The 19,246-nt window shown below is 44.6% G+C and overlaps 1 protein-coding gene across 2 annotated transcripts; it reads left to right on the top strand.

The window, feature by feature from the left end:
- The first annotated feature begins 2,391 nt into the window (after window positions 1-2,391).
- On the top strand, window positions 2,392-18,571 carry CAP1 (cyclase associated actin cytoskeleton regulatory protein 1). Of its 2 annotated transcripts, none has more exons than XM_069971404.1 (13): window positions 2,392-2,498; window positions 4,635-4,737; window positions 7,596-7,696; window positions 7,994-8,071; window positions 8,870-9,013; window positions 9,558-9,643; window positions 9,774-9,879; window positions 9,958-10,150; window positions 12,768-12,958; window positions 14,861-14,984; window positions 16,500-16,582; window positions 17,575-17,718; window positions 17,821-18,571. In XM_069971404.1, exons 2-13 carry the CDS (start codon window positions 4,641-4,643, stop codon window positions 17,902-17,904), a joined length of 1,431 nt encoding a protein of 476 aa, XP_069827505.1. In that variant the 5' UTR covers window positions 2,392-2,498; window positions 4,635-4,640; the 3' UTR covers window positions 17,905-18,571. The 2 variants fall into 2 exon arrangements, with proteins under 2 accessions (XP_069827505.1, XP_069827506.1); XM_069971405.1 differs by having other exon boundaries at window positions 2,467-2,541.
- The last annotated feature ends 675 nt before the right edge of the window (window positions 18,572-19,246 follow it).

The raw sequence follows: 19,246 nt of genomic DNA, 5'->3' as shown, positions 1-19,246 counted from the left end.
CATGTCTTTGGCTTCAAAAATCTGTCAGATAAATCTCTCTGTGTAAACGCATCATTACTAACTTTTGTAAATGACCCCCACCCCATACACATTACCCTCTTCTCAACTGCTCCATGTTCATTAAAGGGGTAGGGCGGCGTTCAACATTTATTCACTAAATAACACACATAACAAACTTATACAACTTTGTAATGTGTGTTATTTAAGTTAATGACCCCCATCCCCGTGTTCCCCCTACCCTCGGAAGTGTGGTGCATTATACTTACCAACCCTGGCCGCCATTTTGGGTTGACAACGTTATCTTCGGGAGGCCAGCTGGAGCGCTCCAGCCGTCCCTCATGTCGGCTCCCCTCAGCCACGTCATCAGCTGCTCAGCCGCAATTGGCTGAGCATAACTGTGCTCAGCTAATCGCAGCTGTTGACGCCGGCATGAGGGATGGCTGGAGCGGCCGACCCAAGATGGCGGCTGGGGTTGACAGCAATGCAGTGAGTATAATGCACCACACTTCCGGCGTGGGGGGGAACACGGGGAAGGGGGCCATTCACTTGAATAACACACATTACAAAGTTCAGCGCTGTAATCGCGCCCCTCTAGGCCTGACAGTTTTTGGCATGATTGGTTCCCTTTAAATGACGTGACCAATATTATTTAGACACTCACATTTAAATGTCTAAATAATATGTTCAGCGCCTGATGGGTGTTTACGGGGTGCTGATGGGTTACTTCTGTAGCTGGAGGACTATACTTACCCTCCGCGACTGCTGAAGTGACTCTGCCAATACCGTCTTGCCCAGGTGCCAAAACTAAGCATATTTGGTATCTGTACATCCATAACAATGCAAGCTATAACATTCTAATGTTATTTATATAGCATGGTGAATACTGTAAAAAAAATAAGAATTCACAGAACCAGAATTGCTGGATTTTGTCAATTTGCTGTGGATATTGAAATGTGGCAACAGTTGTTTTTTTCATAGAAAACTAGTAAGACATAAAAAACTACACAAATTTGTCATCACTGTAACCGTAGTGACCCAGCGAATATAAGTATTGTTATTTATACCGCACACGGAAAAACTCAAGCTTATTAAAGTGTAATGGTGCGTTTACACAGAGAGATTTATCTGACAGATTTTGGAAGCCAAAGCCAGGAACAGACTATAAACAGGGAACAGGTCATAAAGGAAAGATTGAGTTTTCTCCTCTTCCAAATCCATTCCTGGCTTTGGCTTCCAAAATCTGTCAAATAAATCTCTCTGTGTAAACGCACCATAAGGGTCCATTTACACAGAAAGATTATCTGACAGATTATCTGCCAAAGATTTGAAGCCAAAGCCAGGAATGGATTTGAAAAGAGGAGAAATCTCAGGCTTTTCTTTATGACATGATCTCAGTTTATAGTCTGTTTCTTGTTTTGGCTTCAAATCTTTGGCTGATAATCTGTCAGATAATCTTTCTGTGTAAATGGACCCTTATGGTGCGTTTACACAGACAGATTTATCTGACAGGTCTTTGAAGCCAAAACCAGGAACACACTATAAACAGGGAACAGGTCATAAAGGAAAGACTGGGATTACTCCTCTTTTCAATTCCATTCCTGGCTTTGGCTTCCAAAATCTGTCAGATAAATCTTTCTGTGTAAACGCACCATTAGAGTTCTCCATCCTCTGGGGAGAGTTCCATCAGCTCTCTCACATATCGCCTCCACCCTCAGCCTCTGTGCACACTATATTATGGGATGTTAGAGTTCCCTCACATACCGCCTCAGCCTCTGTGCACACTATATTATGGGATGTTAGAGTTCCCTCACATACAGCCTCCACCCTCAGCCACTGTGCACACTATATTATGGGATGTTAGAGTTCCCTCATATACCGCCTCAGCCCCTGTGCACACTATATTATGGGATGTTAGAGTTCCCTCACATACCGCCTCCACCCTTAGCCCCTGTGCACACTATAGTTCCCTCACATACCGCCTCCACCCTCAGCCCCTGTGCACACGAGCCGCCGCCACCTGCAGCTGATAAGTGACCGCAGCTAGCCACGCCCCCTCAGCCTGGTAGCTCTGTGACCATCTTTGGTAACAGAACGAGCCTCCAGCTCCCCATTATGTCATCTGGTTGACTACGTCACGGCTTGATCTTCCTCGTTTCTATGGCAACTGCCCACATCCCGTGATTCTAAGGCGGACGTAGCCGCCATCTTTGAATTGGGCAACAGTCGAGTCCCTAAATTTACAGTTAACGCCAACAAGACCACAGCCCCCGAACACATATGCAGCCACTAAACTAGTGATGGACAATGATATAATGGTTCCAGACCGGGAAATAAAACGAGCTTAGTACTGAAAGCAACTTCCGAACAACTCCGAGGGCGGCAGGCGTAGCCACGCCCACCCGGAGCCCCGCCCACGGGCGCTGTCACGGAAGTGATTTCCCGCGGCGCCTACTGGGAAGTGACTGCCGGAAGTGGGGCAGCGAGGGAGCCGCACGGAGGTGAGCAGGGCGGGGCTCCTGTGGGGACTGCTCCGGTTTGCCGGTATGGCGGTGTGTGCGTCTTGCGTGGTTGTACACGTTAGGGCTGTGTGCGGATGACGCGGCATGCATGTAGCGGTATCTGTGTGTGAGGGAGCGGAATGTCTCCTCTGCGTGCGCTGTACAGACTGTCAGTGGTGTCCTCAGGGGCTACTGACAGCAAGGCTGGGCTGCGTTATGCGTGCGGTTACTATTGCAGTGTGAACGATGTAGATAATGCAGCCCAGTCTGTTATAGAGCAGGAGGAGCTCAGCAGCTTCCTGTATAGTTCTATGAGGAAAGTTCCAGGATAACTCTTAATTTATTCATATAAGCCTCTGCTCATTCTAAGTAGTCAAGTGGGCGGTGCTAGTCATTGACTGACAGCTCTATATGTACAGGGAAGAGTGGGAGTGGCCACTTGGTAATATATAGAATATGAATACGTAGATATAAAGGTATATATGTGGCTGCAGACTGGACTGCATAGACTTATAGCAAATGCACTAGAGATGAGCGACACGTCTGTCCTGATCCTGACGCTTTGCATGTGATCACCGATGGCTAAAGAAGTTGGATGCAGCCCTAGGGGGTCCTGGAAACCATGGATATAGTCTATGGCAGAGGTAGGGAACCTTGGCTCTCCAGATGTTGCAAAACTACAACTCCCATCATGCCTGGACAGCCAAAGCTAAAGCTTTGGCTGTCCAGGCATGATGGGAGTTGTAGTTTTGCAACAGCTGGAGAGCCAAGGTTCCCTGGCCTATGACTGTATCCATGTTTTCCAGGACCCCCTAGGGTCAGCCACTGGCGCTCACGTTCGCTCATCTCTAATATGCACTGAATATTTGATAAATGTGGGACCTACACTCATGTAGAGCGCCTGCTGGTGGCCGCCAGAGGTAGTAGGGAAGCTGATCAGCCATACTGGGTGTCTTATACAGTTTGTGTAACTCACACAGACTTTAAAGTGTCACTCATTTTTTTTTTTTTTTTTTTGCAGAAATCAATAGTCCAGGTGATTTTAAGAAACTTTGTAATTGGGTTTATTGGACAAATCTGCCATTATCTGCATTCAAAAAGACTTTCCCCGGGTCCCCCCCCCCCCCCCTCCCTCCTCTCTCTCATTTACTGCTCATTATCAGGAAATCTCGACTAGTTTACGTCAGTCGTGCCCTGTGTAACCTATGGAGGGGGTAGGGGGGTGAAGGGAGATTAGTCGCCAGCAGAGAACAAAGGATTACACAGCGGGAGCTGTGTGAAAGCCTCTATTCAGAGGTCAGTGCTGACTTAAGAGGAGATAGCCGGTGATGTAGCTGTAAATTCACTCTTTTCAAAGTTTCTTAAAATTGCCTGTACTATTGATTTCTGCATAATTAAACGGCATTGACACTTTAATGGGAGTTGCGCAACCAGCATTGTATTCAGGGCTCAGTTATACACTAGAATAGGGGTAGGGAAGCTTGGCTCTCCAGCTGTGGCAAAACTACAACTCCTATCGGCTGTCCAGGCATGATGGGAGTTGTAGTTTTGCCACAGCTGGAGAGCCAAGGTTCCTTAGCCCTGCACTAGAAGATGTTTCCTCTTTACACTTCAAACGTCGTCCATCTTTTATGTTCTCACCATAGGATATAGTTTGCTTTACACGTATACACTGTGATATAGACAGTTGTCTAACATCTGGCCTCACCATTGCGTAATCCCAGTGTTAGCCGCATGGTTCACCCTCTGTACCTTTTAGTCTCCTTTATATGGTCATGTTCTGTGTATATAGATCAGTAAGGAGTGGTTATTATACCTTTAACTGATGTGACGGCTGTATGCGGCTCCGCTGCAGAGGACTGGTAGGAGGGAGGCATGCCGTATCTGTGGAATGTACCTGATTCTGACCCAGGAAAGTAAGAGGCGGTGTTTGCATTGGTGGAATGCCTCGGCATCTGCTCTGACACGCTCAGCCACTTCCTGGACTATTGAATGAGGCTGCAATACTTCAGGTCTTCCTTATTCTGAGCTGCAGTGGGGCTGAGGATCACACAGTCGGTAGTTTCATATGTTCTTATTATAGTTTATACAGGTTTTTTACATTGCTGTTAATGCTTTTTTTCCCCCTGTATTTAGTAAACCATGGCAGATCTGCAGAATCTAGTTGTACGCCTGGAGAAGGCTGTGGGGAAGCTGGAGCTTCTTGCAGGAGGATCAGGAGCTGGCTCTAGTGCTGCAGGTGAGAAGGGTAACACTTTATCAGCATTGTTAGGCCGGGTTTAGAAACAGAAGATTGTCGGCAGAAAAAGACCACCTGGTCCATCTAGTCTGCCCTTTTAGTATTTCCTTTCTTATCATCTTAGCATAGATACATGTATATACCAGGCAGGCTTACATTCTGTTATTGTAGCTTTACCAACCACATCTGCTGGACGTTTGTTCCAAGCATCTACTACAGGGCTCCAGACTAAAAAATTTACCTAGGAGCCATTGGCTCCTAACCTGAAAAATTTAGGCGCCAAATAGAATATTTGGTCGCCAACATTTTAAACCATGTAAAATTAATGTTATGTTACATGGGACTTACTGTGTGCAGAGGCCACGGCAGCCTCCTCCTCCTTTAGATTCTCTCTTTTCTTAGTTTGAAAATGTTCAACATGGAAACTTGCAACCTGACAACCATATACAGTCTGACAACCATATACAGTCTGACAACCATATACAGTCTGACTCAGTACTTCAGCTTTTAATGAGGCTTACTCTTCTGAACTTGAACTTAAAGGGAACCTGTTGACCCCCGTGCCAGGGTGACAGGCTCCCAACCCCCCGTTAGAGCCCCCTATACTCACCTCATTGCGCCGGATCCCGCTTCTGAAGATGGTCGGGTCACGGAGATCTCAGCCGCTGCAGCCCGGCGTGCGCTGAGAGATGAGTCCAACGCTCAGAGAATGACGGGAGAGTCCAGCGATCCGTCATTCTCTATGAGCGTTGGACTCATCTCTCAGTGTGCGCTCCGGGCTGCAGCGGCTGAGATCTCCGTGACCTGACCACCTCCAGAAGCGGGACCCGGCGCGATGAGGTGAGTATAGGGGGCTCTAACGGGGGGTTGGGAGCCTGTCACCCCGGCACCAGGGGTGACAGGTTCCCTTTAAAAGCCTGCAACAGTCTATACATACTGAGCTAGACTTATGACTGCAGCCATAGTGACCCCCCACAAGATGTGTATATAAATAGATATATCTCTCACCTAGTGACTAATGCAAGTGACCCCCTACAATACAGACACCTGAGGGGCCCTGATAATAATAATTGTGCATATATCTATCTCCCAGTGTCTGCAGCCAGTTTGCCCTACACTTATAGATGGCCCCCTCCCCTTATAGATGACCCCCTCTACCCCCATTATAGATGCCCCCTCCTCCCCCCCATTATAGATGCCCCCTCCTCCCCCCCATTATAGATGCCCCCTCCCCTTATAGATGCCCCCTCTCCCCCCCATTATAGATGCCCCCTCTCCCCCCCCCATTATAGATGCCCCCTCTCCCCCCCCATTATAGATGCCCCCTCTCCCCCCCCCATTATAGATGCCCCCTCTCCCCCCCCATTATAGATGCCCCCTTCTCCCCCCCATTATAGATGCCCCCTTCTCCCCCCCATTATAGATGCCCCCTCTCCCCCCCCATTATAGATGCCCCCTCTCCCCCCCCCCCATTATAGATGCCCCCTCTTCCCCCCCATTATAGATGCCCCCTCCCCTTATAGCTAGCCCCCTCTCCCCCCCTTGAACATGGCCCCTCTTCTCCCCCCATTATAGATGCCCCCCCTTCTCTTCCCCCCCTTATAGATGCCCCCCCTTCTCTTCCCCCCATTATAGATGCCCCCCCCCCCCTCCTCCTCTATGCTAAGCAGTATTTAAAAAAAATAAACACACAAACTCACCTGACAACCCGCTCCCCCGGCGATCCTCTTCTTCTTCAGGCGCTGTCCCCGGCGGCGGCGCGCTGTCTCTTTAAGTCCGGTCCCCGGCTGATGCGCGGCTGCCGGGGGTGTCCCGTCCTATCCCCGGCAGCGCGGCGCGTCAGTGAGCTCCCTGTACGCCGGGGCTGTGACTTCTGACACAGGAAGCGTCTCTGACGCGCGCTTCCTGTGCCGGAAGTCAGGGCCCCAGGCAGCTCACTGATGCGCCGTGCTGCCGGGGATAGGACGGGACACCCCCGGCAGCCGCGCATCAGCCGGGGACCGGACTTAAAGAGACAGCGCGCCGCCGCCGGGGCCAGTCGCAAATGGCGCCCAGATTAATAAATCTGGGCGCCATTTGCAAAATATTAGTCGCATTGGCGACCATTTTGGTCGCCATCTGGAGCCCTGTACTACTCTTTCAGTAAAGTATTATTTTCTCACCTTGCTTCTGATCTTTCCCCCAACTAACCTCCCACTGTTTCCTCTTGTTCTTGACTTCATGTTTACACTTCTCCAGCGATCCAGTGGTGTTTCCTTCTGCTGCAATAGAAAAGTGGTGCATCTTTAAACTGATCCTTTTGATTTTTATGGGACAGTTTAAAGGGAACTGCCTGACCCCCCCCCCCCCCCCCCCCATCCCACACACACACACACACACACACGTGGAGCCCCTTATACTTACCCCCCTCTCAAAGTCCTGGTCCTGGAGCCCGTCCTGCCACTGAGAAATCCCCGTCGGAAGCCGTGCGTGCGCTTACCAGAGATGACTCCGACACCCGTAGAGAATGACTGGAACAGTCATCCTCTATGGGCATTGGACTTATCTATGGTGAGTGAGCGCACGGCTTACGACGTTTTTGGCACTGGGACTTCGAGGAAGGGCTAAGTATAAGAGGCTTAACCAGGGCGGGTTAATGGTGCTGCTGGATCGCAGTTCTGACGCCTGAGTGCTGCGCTCTGACGTACGCTGTAGATGTTTTATTTAAAAAAAAATAGGATAAGGACAACTGATGCATTTTTGCCATCATTTGTGGCATCAAAAAAGGATGATGCCGGACCGTCTGATATATGTAAACCCAGCCTTATAGTAACAATTAGAGTCTATAATGTCTGTCTTCTGGTGCGAATTCTTTGTAGAAACTGCCCAGTTCGTTCAGGCCTATGATGCTCTCGTCGGGGGCGCTGTAACAGAGTTTATGAAAATCAGCAAGGAAATAGGTGGAGATGTGGACACACAGGTAAGACGCCTCAGTTATCTCTGGATAACTTTTGTTCATGGAGTTATGGGCATTCAGAAGATGACAATAACTATTTAGATTTCTTAGGGCCTTATAACACCAACAGATTATTTGACAGATTTCAAAGCCAGAAATGGATTTGAAAAGAGGAGAAATCTCAGTCTTTTTTTATGACCTATTCTCTGTTTATAGTCCATACCTGGCTTTGGCTGCAAAAATCTGTCAGATAATCTGTTGTTGTAATAGGGCCCTTAGTTTGCTGTCTGTCCAGCTCAATATATTGCTTTTATCCTTTAGGCCGGATTGTTACTTGCGGGCCTAAACATGCAGCGTGACATCTTGGTTAAGGCATCACAGTTTCAGCAGCCGGACGAGGTAACGCTTGACTCAATACTTCCTTTCTTGCATATCACTGTTTCCTGTTACACGTTCAGACTCTCTTCCTTGTTTTTATGCTTTTTGTGCAAGTGTGGCAGATATTATTTTGTACTATAAAGATTAAATACTTATGGGGGGTGTCTCCTTGATATCCTATTTGTTAAATCGTACCCCCCCCCCCCCCTTACTGGTGGAAATGTGTATTTATTCCTCCAAACTTTCTGTGCAAGTCATTTCTCCTTGTACCAGTCTGTATTTAAAGGGGGACCCCAGCAAATAATTTTCTTTTTTAATATTGTGCTAGGATTACATAGAACAGTGGTAGGCAACCTTGGCTCTCTAGCTGTTTCAAAACTACAACTCCCATCATGCCTGGACAGCCAAAGCTTTAGCTTTGGCTGTCCAGACATAATGGAAGTTGTAGTTTTGCAACAGCTAGAGAGCCAAGGTTGCCTACCCTTGCCATAGAACATAATGAACATTGCTCTTTTTGCCTTGCCATGCTCCCCTGGGGTCCTCTGGCGTCTCCGGGTCCCCTGCTGAACACTTGTAATGGACAGTCTGATCGTTTTGATGTCCTATTATACAATCTAATTAATAATGTAGTTGTTTCTTTTTTTGTATATGCTGAAAAGAACAGATAAGTAATGTAAAATGATTTAACCCCATTCTCTGGGGAGCTGCCTTCCCCTTCAGTAATAACCTACTGTCTGCATGTGATCACTAAGAACATATAATGGGAAATGTTGCAGTAATATGAAATCTGATTTTCTTTATTGCTTGTCTCTATTATAGAAGGATCTTTCTGCAATCCTCGCTCCAATGTCCAATCAAATCCAGGCCGTTCAAGCATTCAGAGAGAAGAACCGGGGCAGCAAGCTGTTCAATCACCTGTCAGCCCTCAGTGAAAGTGTTCCTGCTCTTGCATGGGTAGCAGTGGTGAGTTGTCAGGAATCCATTATTTTCCTCTCTAATACCTCTTTTATTTTAGTCACGTACAGCAGCATGTTTGTGTGGGTGTGAGTATACTCCCCGCTGCTTAATTGAACTATTCTGAACATGGTTTTAGAAAGGCTCTGAAATGTCTGACCATAATGGGAAATTGTAGTTCTTACCACTAGAGATAAGCGAATTTACATTACAAGCCAAGCGCTTTGATGCTCAGCAGTCGGCTTATACACCCACCGGCTGCCTATGATCTCGGTGCCACTCCACCCCAGGTGCTTGGAAAAGCTGGATCTAGCCCTGGGAAACTTTTCCCAGTTACCTAGGACTGGATCCAGCTTTTCCCGACACCCAGGGAGGAGCGGCACAGAGGTCATAGGCAGCTGATGTATAAGCCGACTGCCACGCAAACAAGACGCTTTGCTTCATTTGTATTGTAAATTGGCTCATCTCTTGCCACCAGCCTCTCTATTTTGTGTAGATATATGTTTTGTTTTGTTTTTTTTCAAATATTTTTTTAACCTATTCTAATTTCAAGTCTCCGAAGCCTGGTCCCTATGTGAAGGAAATGATGGATGCAGCTATGTTTTACACCAACAGAGTCTTAAAGGATTACAAGGATGTGTAAGTTTGTTTATTTTGTTCTTTAAATGCTCTCCTTTTGGAGCAGAACCTTTTATTCATCACTGTTAATGCCGCAAGGGGACATTGTTTACAGAAGTAATACAACATTTACCTTATATGTACCTAACAGTGATAAGAAACATGCAGACTGGGTTCGCTCATATCTGAACATCTGGACGGAGCTTCAGGCCTACATCAAAGAACATCATACAACAGGCTTAAATTGGAGAAAGACTGTAAGTGTGTGTGTATATAATTGAATAAGTGTATATAGTAGAAGTTGTAGTTGTACATTGCCTTTGTTATATTTTTAGGGGCCAAAGGCTGGACCTGCCGCTTCAGCACCAAGCGCTCCGGCTGCCCCCAAAGTTGGAGCACCACCTCCTCCACCACCTGGAGGCCCTCCTCCCCCTCCTCCACCAGCTCCAGCATCAGATCCAAGTGATGACACTGTGGGCCGTTCACAGCTGTTTGCACAACTTAACCAGGGAGAGAATATCACCAAAGGTAAGAAGAAGGCGGCTCTGACTATAATGCGATAAGAATAAAATGATGTAGCAATTGAAGTAAGGCTCGGTTCACACTGCGTTTTTGCAATAGTTTTTTTTTTTTTTTTTTAATCCGTTTTGGTTTTTTTTTTTTTGCAAAAAACGGGTGAGAAACTGATGTAAAAACGGATGCATTTGTGTGCATCCATTTTAATCCGTTTTTCCTTTGTTTTCCATTGTAAAAAAAAAACTGATCAAAATGGATCTGTTTTTTTTAACGGACACAAGTAATGTCAGATACGTTTTTGTGTCCGTCAAAAAAAAGGATCCGTTTTGATCTTTTTTTTTTTTTTTTTTTTTTTTTTTTTACAATGGAAGTTAGTGGAAAAACGGGTCTGAATGGATGCACACAAATGCATCCGTGTTTTTTTTTTCATCAGTTTTTTGCAAAAAAGGAGGAAAAAACGGATGGAAAAAAAAAGCATTGTGAACCTAGCCTTACAAGTATTGCTCCACAACTTAAAGTGTCGCTCTGTCGCAAAACTTTTGACATGTCAGAGACATATCAAAAGTTTTGATCCATCTAGGTCTGAGTTTTCAGTCCTGTACAAATCGTTAAGTAGAGCTGGGAGAAGATCTCGCTAAGTTCGGTCATTTCCTGGCTTTGTGTCATGTGATCAGTAAGGCTCCATAGAGCTTAATTATAAGTCCGACTGATCATGTGACAGAGCTGGGAGAGGGACTGGACTTAGCACTGTCTTCTCCCGGCTCTATCTCACAATAGGTATGGGTCTGAACACTCGGACCCAGACCGATTTGAAACTTTTGACATGTCCGACATGTCAAAAGTTCTGTAAAACGACAGTGGCACTTAGTTTATAAAAGGCCAAAAAGTAGAGCGTTTTGGTTTATGTAACATAAAGAAGTAAATATTACTATATTACATATTGCCACCATATTCTGTGGCGCTATATACAATGGTGTAAGAATATAAAAAAAACAGTGATCAAGGCAAAAATAGCCATCAAAAGAGGAAGTGATAAAGATCAGAGGTGTTGCAGTTTCTGTAAGCTTGATAGATACTAGAGTGACAGTAAAGGTTATATGCGTGTCTGACGAACGGAGATCTTTCAGTACACTTGAAGTTTTACAGAGCATGGGTACGTTGATCAACTTTGTTGTACAGGTTTCCAAAAGAATGGAGCATTGCAGGACAGACTCTAGAGCAGGGGTAGAGAACCTTGGCTCTCCAGCTGTTGCAAAACTACAACTCCCATCATGCCTGGACAGCCGAAGCTTTAGCTTTGGCTGTCCAGGCATGATGGGATTTGTAGTTTTGCAACAGCTGGAGAGCCAAGGTTCCCTACCCTTGCTGTAGAGACAGGAATCTTATGCTGTCATAAGAGAAGGTCCTATGCTGAGCATGTGTGGGGTGACATTTAGGGGGCGCTGTACAGTAGTGTAAGGATTTTGTACCCTCTGGGCAATCTGCAGCCTATAAAAGCTCTGACAGGGAGGAGTGTTAATAAACCACTGCCTAGCCCCAGGTGAGGGTGTTGCACTAGTCCATCCTTGGTATGATGACTGCATGCACTTCTGTTGGAGTGTGACTGAAGAGGAAGTGGCAGGACGGAAAGGAAGTGCGAGGATATGACATTAGCCTGCTGTATGTGAGGCGTTATGGACAGACGTGTTATAAACAGAATGTATAATTATGATGAAACATTCAGTATAAAGTGATTCTAGGGCTAGACGTGTGATGCCAGCATAGAAGTGTATGCATAACACACAAGCCATTAATGAGGCTGTTAAAATAGCTGTGAAGCCACCTTTTTCCATCGAGATACATCAGGTAGGACAAGTGTTGTGTTTCTAGATAAACAGATTTACTCTCCATTCCAAAACACAGTGCAGCGTGTATGTTTTTTTTTTTCTTTCTTTTTAATAATCTCACAATGACCACCCATGCCTTGAGATGTCGAGCAGTCTGGTTTACAGTTTGCAGCAATGTCTTTTGATGTCATTTTAGTTTAGAGGATTAGCATTACGAGCAGCCTCCTGAATATGGCCAGGATTGGATGAACCTCCTATCCTGGTTGTTTTTATTCATACATTTCATTACTGCATATGGGTCATGTGATCAGCCCCCATCTTGACTTTTAGATTGCAGTTTGCATCCTCTTACTTTCAGATTTTTCTCAACCTCATGGGCCATGCACCAGTACCATTTCTGTCCAAGCTAAAAGCTTGTGTGGAACAATCCATGTAGCTTCATCATATAGGAAGAGATGGTGGCTCCATTGAGAGCACCGAAACACATGTAATTTTCAATGGGTCATCATGAGGTCACATGACCCAAATGAACGATAGGATTCTAGGAATTTTCAGATAGAAAGGAATAACTTAATAAGGTAATCCAGCTAAAGTATATATTTGCTTACTAGCTGCATAATGAATAAAAAGAAAAAGCAGAAGTGGTTCTTTAAGGCCTGGTAGGTAAGGAGTTATGAACAGGTATTCAAGGAGTCTTCATTAGGCATATTAAGATGAGCATACCTGTGTACATATTCCCTTCTTTCCAAATGTAAAATATAAAAGCTCATAATATCTCTTTATTGCATTTCAATATGTTCTAGCTCTGAAACATGTGTCTGATGACATGAAGACTCACAAAAATCCTTCTTTGAAGTCTCACAGTGGTCCAGTACGAAGTGGACCCAAACCCTTCACAAGTCCTAAACCAGCACACCTGGGTGGTCCTGCAGCCAAACCAGCACCCAAGAAGGAACCACCTGTGCTTGAATTAGAAGGCAAAAAATGGAGAGTGGTAAGTATGCAAAGGAATATGTCCTGGGAGGGTGCATGTTCTGTGGTTGAGAGATTTAAACAAAAAAAAAATCCATAGATAAAGGTACATATATAATGTAGCTTGCTTCCTCATGGATCAGTCCTGGGTCTTCTGATTTCTGTGTATACAGCCTCTGTTGGACAGATTTGGGTTTAGGTGCCATTTCTATGCTAATGACTTGGCTATATACCTCCACCTGTGACGTTACTACACTCCCACAACCATCCAGTGGTTGTGCGCTGTCTCAAACATCATGTCCTCCTTATATCTTAAACTGAGCTTCTTGTATTTTCTCTATCAAATGCCCTACACTTAACATATGTATCTCGGATTGTGGTACGCCACACTGTCTTGAGGTTGTGCTAGACCTTGACTTTACTTTTACTCCCTATATCCAGTCACTTGCGTGCTCTCCAGTCCATGCAAAAGGCAGAAACCAGGCTCATCTTTCTTTCCAGCCTCTAAAACAAAACACTTAAAGGAGTTATCTGGTTAGTAAAATACATGTTGAATCATTCCTCCTCTTGAAGACTAACAGTCCGTTCCATACTTGTTATGTTTTCAGTATCCTTCCCCCAGTTCTGCTAAAGACACAGAAAGCTGTGTGTGAGCTGTTCTGTCTCTGCTCTGATTTCTCTCCTCCCCCCTTACTTCAGAAAAGTGAACATGTGAACATCCGCCCTGGCCGTCTGTCTCTGCACTCTGTAATGCCGGGAGGGTAAATCAGAGAGTTCACCAGAAACCTGACCTCAGATTACCCTCCCAGCTTACAGAGCGCAGAGACAGTCAGTCAGGGTCACTGTTTACATGAGCGTCTTGGAAGGGAGGGGGAGACAGATTGAACAGCTTACATCCAGTTTTCTCTCTTCAGCAAAAAGCAGCAGCTTAGAATTGGGGGAAAGAGACTGAAAAGATAATATGTATGGAATGAATGATTAGTCTCCATGAGGGTGGATGCTTTAACATGTATTTTACCTAGCCAGATAACCCAGACTCATTCCCAGCTTCTACACTTTTAAGCGTGCCCTAAAGATTCACCTCTATAGGCAGGCTAATACCATTCCCTAGATGACACTTCCTACCCCCTCTCACCTTTCAGTCAGCAGTGTTTTTATGCTTCATGCACTTTGTATCCCAATTCTTAATAGATTGTAAGATTTTTGCAAGGCCCTGATTGCAGTGGAGCGGCAAAAGAACACTGCGGTACTGCACATGCCTGCCGGAGACAAGACGTCAGACTAGGCCCACCTCTGTATGACTGAACTATAATGTTACCATGCCCATACAGGCATGATTACAGCGCCGGACAGTCCTGGAACTATGACTACTTCAACCAGAGGAAACGCTCAGATGACTAGTTGAGAACTTTACGGCATACAGCACCGGGACCGTATCAGTATGTTTGTGGGGTATTCCAGACAGACATGTCTAGAAAATCTGTTAGGGGCTGTATTAGCACTGATTGATAGCGTATAGCAAATTTTTAGTTGGTTGGTGTTCTTTAAAAGGTACGTGTGTGAATATCTTTTTAAAACTCTACGGCTCTGCACTCTGTTGTAAAGAGCGTAGTGTTGGCCTGCTGGAAACTTTATGGGCTGCATTGTAAGTGCTGCTCCTCTCCCGGTGCTGGCAAAGAAGTTTCTCAGGACTGGAACCAGCTTTTCCAGGAACCCATGGAGGAGCTGCAGCAGGCTGATGAGCGGATTATAGAGACAACAAAGCTTTTCACTTCATTATTACTGCAAATTCGCTCATCTCTACTTATAAGTATCTGTGGTTTTGAACCCCTCTGACGATGAGACATACTGCTAATCCCCTGCAGAAGACAATGTACGTTAGGTGGTTTCCGACACTTATTCATACAACTATTTGCTTTTGCAGGAAAACCAAGACAATGCCTCCAATCTAGTGATAAGTGACACTGAGCTTAAACAGGTGGTTTATGTCTACAAGTGTGTGAACAGCACCCTGCAAGTCAAGGGAAAAATCAACTCCATAACGATTGGTGAGTAAGCAGAGCAGAGAATTCTCATAAGGTTATGGAAATGTATCACACAAAATTATTTGTTCTACTGAGCAGAGCCAGGTCATGAAATCCATTTTTATTTTTATAATTTTTCTGTACATTATGGGGCCGCATTATTTTTAACAGCATTTTGAAGATAATCTTTACAGCAGGGATGGCAAACTTTTGGCCCATTGCTGTATTACAGCTAGCCCCATGTACCATAGGTACAATAAATAGGATCAGTCCCTTTCAATTGAATGAGAGTGGCTTCTGGATGGGCTCAGTGACCTTTTTATAGAGGTCACGCTTTAAAGAGGGGGATTGCTGAGTTGTGAGCAACAGCTATTGTGTGTACCTATGTATATACAGGTATCACCTGTCACTGTACTCCCATCAAAGGACGCTGCTGGGAAATTATCTGTACAGAACAAGATGTCTCAGCTTAAAGCGACTCTGTACCCACAATCTGCCCCCCCAAAATGCTTGTACCTTCGGATAGCTGCTTTTAATCCAAGATCTGTTGTCCTGGGGTCCGATTGGCAGGTGATGCAGTTATTGTCCTAAACAACTTTTTTAGAAAAACAGCCGATGCTTAAATTGTGTATGCATTAGGCTGGCACACCCTCTCTGTCCATCCTCCCCACCCTCTTCATCATTAGGAATGCTCCAGGCAGATTGTCTCCTATTCCTCACCTGTGTCAGCACGGCACATGGGCTGGATCATTAAGGCACCTGTTCAATGTTCAGACAGGAGAAAATGTTCCAGTGGTATTCCTAATGATGAAGAGGGTGGGGAGGAGGGATAGAGAGGGAGTGCCAGCCTAATGCTACACAATCTAGGCCACGCCCGATGGGCACAGGGCTGCAATTTTAAAGTTTTTTTATGACAATAACTGCATCACCTGCAGAGCGGACCACAGGACAGATCTTGGATTAAAAGCAGAGTGTGGGTACAGAGTCACTTTAAGGGCCCTTTACATGGGCTGATTATCATGTTAAATGTTAAATTGTTTTGCGTTTAAGCAATAATCTTTTGGTGTAAACACTGCAACTATCAAACGACAATCGAAAGTAATAAAGTTTGTCGTTGATTTGCTTCTTTTGAGCTCACCTCAAAATCATTAATCGTTCTGTAGTCTTTCAGTGTAAACTCTCATCATTCAGTGTGTAGATATCAATGCAATTACGATCATTTACAATATATATACAAATGTATTTCTCATAGTATTAACGACTTTTCATAGCGATTTTATATTTTCATCAAAACACCTAGGGTTTAAAAGAAAAAAATCATTGCTTGTCGTTGACTACACAGGTGCTTAAGTGATTTATCTGGATATGTAAAAGAATCCTTAAACCTAGTGATGAGAATAAACACTAAGATTTTGAAATGTAGATAGTGAGATTAAAAATTAGAAAAAACAATTAAAAAATATATTTTAAAAATAATCTTCATTTCCGTTACCTACTTTCTAGTTTTACTGTATATCTCTGTATTTCGTATCTCTACAGACAACTGCAAGAAGCTTGGCTTGGTGTTTGAAGATGCAGTAGGTATTGTGGAAATCATTAATGCCCGTGATGTTAAAGTACAGGTAGGAATTAATTTTTGTTTTGGCCATTGAATGCATGGTAAAACAGCTAATTTTAAGTTATTTCTATAATTTAATAAGTCTAAAGGGGTACACTGGAGAACAAAAACTGTATTCAAAATAAACTGGTGCCAGAAAGTGACACACATTTGTAAAGTACTTCTATTTAAAAGTCTTCCAATACTTATCAGCTGCTGTATGTCCTGCAGGAAGTGGTGTATTATTCCCAGTCTGACACAATGCTCTCTGCTGCCACCTTTGTCCATATCAGGAACTGTCCAGAGCAGTAGCAAATCCCTATAGAAAACCTCTCCTGTACTGGACAGTTCCTGACATGGACAGAGGTGGCAGCAGAGACTTGAGTTCTAGGTAGAAGTAATTTATAAAACTTTGAGAAGAATCTCACCCGCTGATATCTCCCTAATGCATATGAGATGCTGAGGCTGAAGGTAAGTTTGTTACCTTTATACATGGTGCCATTTCTGTGCTATTGAAGTTTAATCCTTAGGGGGCAGGACTATTCCCCCCCCCCCCAGCACAGAAATGGGGCTAAGGATGAAGGTAAGAAACTTAGGGTCCTATTACACTGGCAGCTGACGGCCCAATACTGTGTACGAGCTCCGATCTGCTAGATTGGTGCTCGTTTACTGGGCCTATTAGGGTCCATTTGCACAAAACGATCTGCCAAAGATTTGAAGCCAAAGCCAGGAATGGATTTGAAAAGAGGAGAAATCTCATGCTTTCCTTTATGACCTGATCTGTGTCTAGCCTGTTCCTGGCTTTGGCTTCAAATCTTTAGCAGATAATCTGTCAGATAATCCTTCTGTGTAAACAGACCCTTATATGGACCCCAATAATTGCTGAGCAAGGGCTGCACAAACATAGTTAGCGATGTCCATGCAGCCTTTGCCTAAACAGTTTATATTACCTGTCCAAGCTCCCGGTCTCCTCCTGCTCTTCTGTAATTAACATTAGTTGTTTTTTTTTTTGGTTAGGTGTTGGGTAAAGTGCCAACAATATCCATCAACAAGACTGATGGCTGTCACGTTTATCTAAGTAAGGACAGCCTCAACTGTGAGATTATCAGCGCCAAATCTTCAGAAATGAATGTTTTGGTCCCAGGCAGTGGAGGAGAATTTGTAAGTATTGTCTGTCTGTCGTGGCACCATTATATATATTTCCTGGAATATTTCTTTTTTTCTCATGAAGATCTCTTACCTGTGTACCCTGTTTTATTGCAGAGTGAGTTTCCAATACCAGAACAGTTTAAGACTGTTTGGAATGGGCAGAAATTGGCGACTACAGTGACTGAGATTGCAGGGTAGAGGCAGTGAGCGGCCTGTAGTGACATGGGCTGGACACCATGTCCTCCTCTCCAGCCCTCTGTGTTCTCTCTGCTGCTTCTTTCTTGAGGATTCCTCTAGCTGTAGGTAGAGCTCCAATCCTCACAGCTCCATGCTGATAAATGTCCTACTGTACCACACCTTACTAGTGCCAGAAGTCCACTGAGAGCTGCTTATGCTAATCTCCTGTCTTGCCCCCTTCCTGTGCCAATGAAAAGGGACAGGTTCCATCTGTTATAACCATAATTCTGGGGAGTGGCTGGATGATCGCTAAAATAATTGGACCAAAGTTTAACTAGCTAATGAGCACTTTGTAAATGGATCTTGTTCATTCCATACATGGGGAATAATACAGCTCCCACCTCCTGACTATTGGCCAATCCTTTTCAGCACTTCCAGGGTTTACTTTTTATACATAGATATCTTCAGAAATATGCAATGGTTTTCCCTCTTCTCTGAATTACTGTCCTGGCCTGTCACTTCTGTATTGATCCTAAACTAATAATGCCAATGTGTACTGAACATTTCCAATATGTTGTAAGCAGGTTCTGCTCTGATATTAAGGGAACAGAAGCAGTCCTTGCACAGACTGTGGAATACACACGTTTACAAATCAAGCATTTTATTAAAGATTCAAAGTTAAAATAAACCTGTCTTTTTTTTTTTTTTTTTTTTTTTTTTTCCACCTTTGTCAATGAAAAGAAAAGCCGTAAAGATGAGTGGGAGCGAATGGCTTTGTTCCTATCTGCATTCTTCTCCTCAGGCTGCAGGCTTTGGGCCACCCCTGACCGGGTGCTGGGAAAAGATGGATCCAGGCTTGGGCAAACTCGCCGGTCTCCTAGGACTGGATCCTGCTGTTCCCAGCACCTGGGGAGGAGCGGTATGGAGCAGAGCAGCCTTCAAAGCCCGGAGCCTGATCAGCAGAATGAAGATAAGAACAAAGAGATTCGCTCATCTCTAGAAACTACCTTATTACAAACTCATTTGTGTGATTATGAAGCGATAACTTGTTTTTCAACAATACAGACACTAAGGTCCTATGCTTATGGATGTATCCATGTTTTCCTGGCAGCATTCAGCTTCTGAGGGCAATCTAACACAGTGTTTGGATAATTTTTCCAAACCTGAACATTTTAACAGTTCTGCTCAACACTGGTCAGCATGCACTTATGGTGCAGACAAAGTGTTGCATAGGTGCCAGTCTGATTATTGCAACAGCGTTAGAGTGAAATCTGACAGATGTTCTTGCAAAAAAAAAATAATAATAATAATTAAAACCAAATTTGGCCCATGGCATTTTCAGTCAAAAACATTGCAGGGAGCT

This window comes from Dendropsophus ebraccatus, chromosome 5, assembly GCF_027789765.1.
Source record: "Dendropsophus ebraccatus isolate aDenEbr1 chromosome 5, aDenEbr1.pat, whole genome shotgun sequence".
Taxonomy (NCBI): Eukaryota; Metazoa; Chordata; class Amphibia; order Anura; family Hylidae; genus Dendropsophus; species Dendropsophus ebraccatus.
This window is presented reverse-complemented; position numbering and strand designations above follow the sequence as displayed.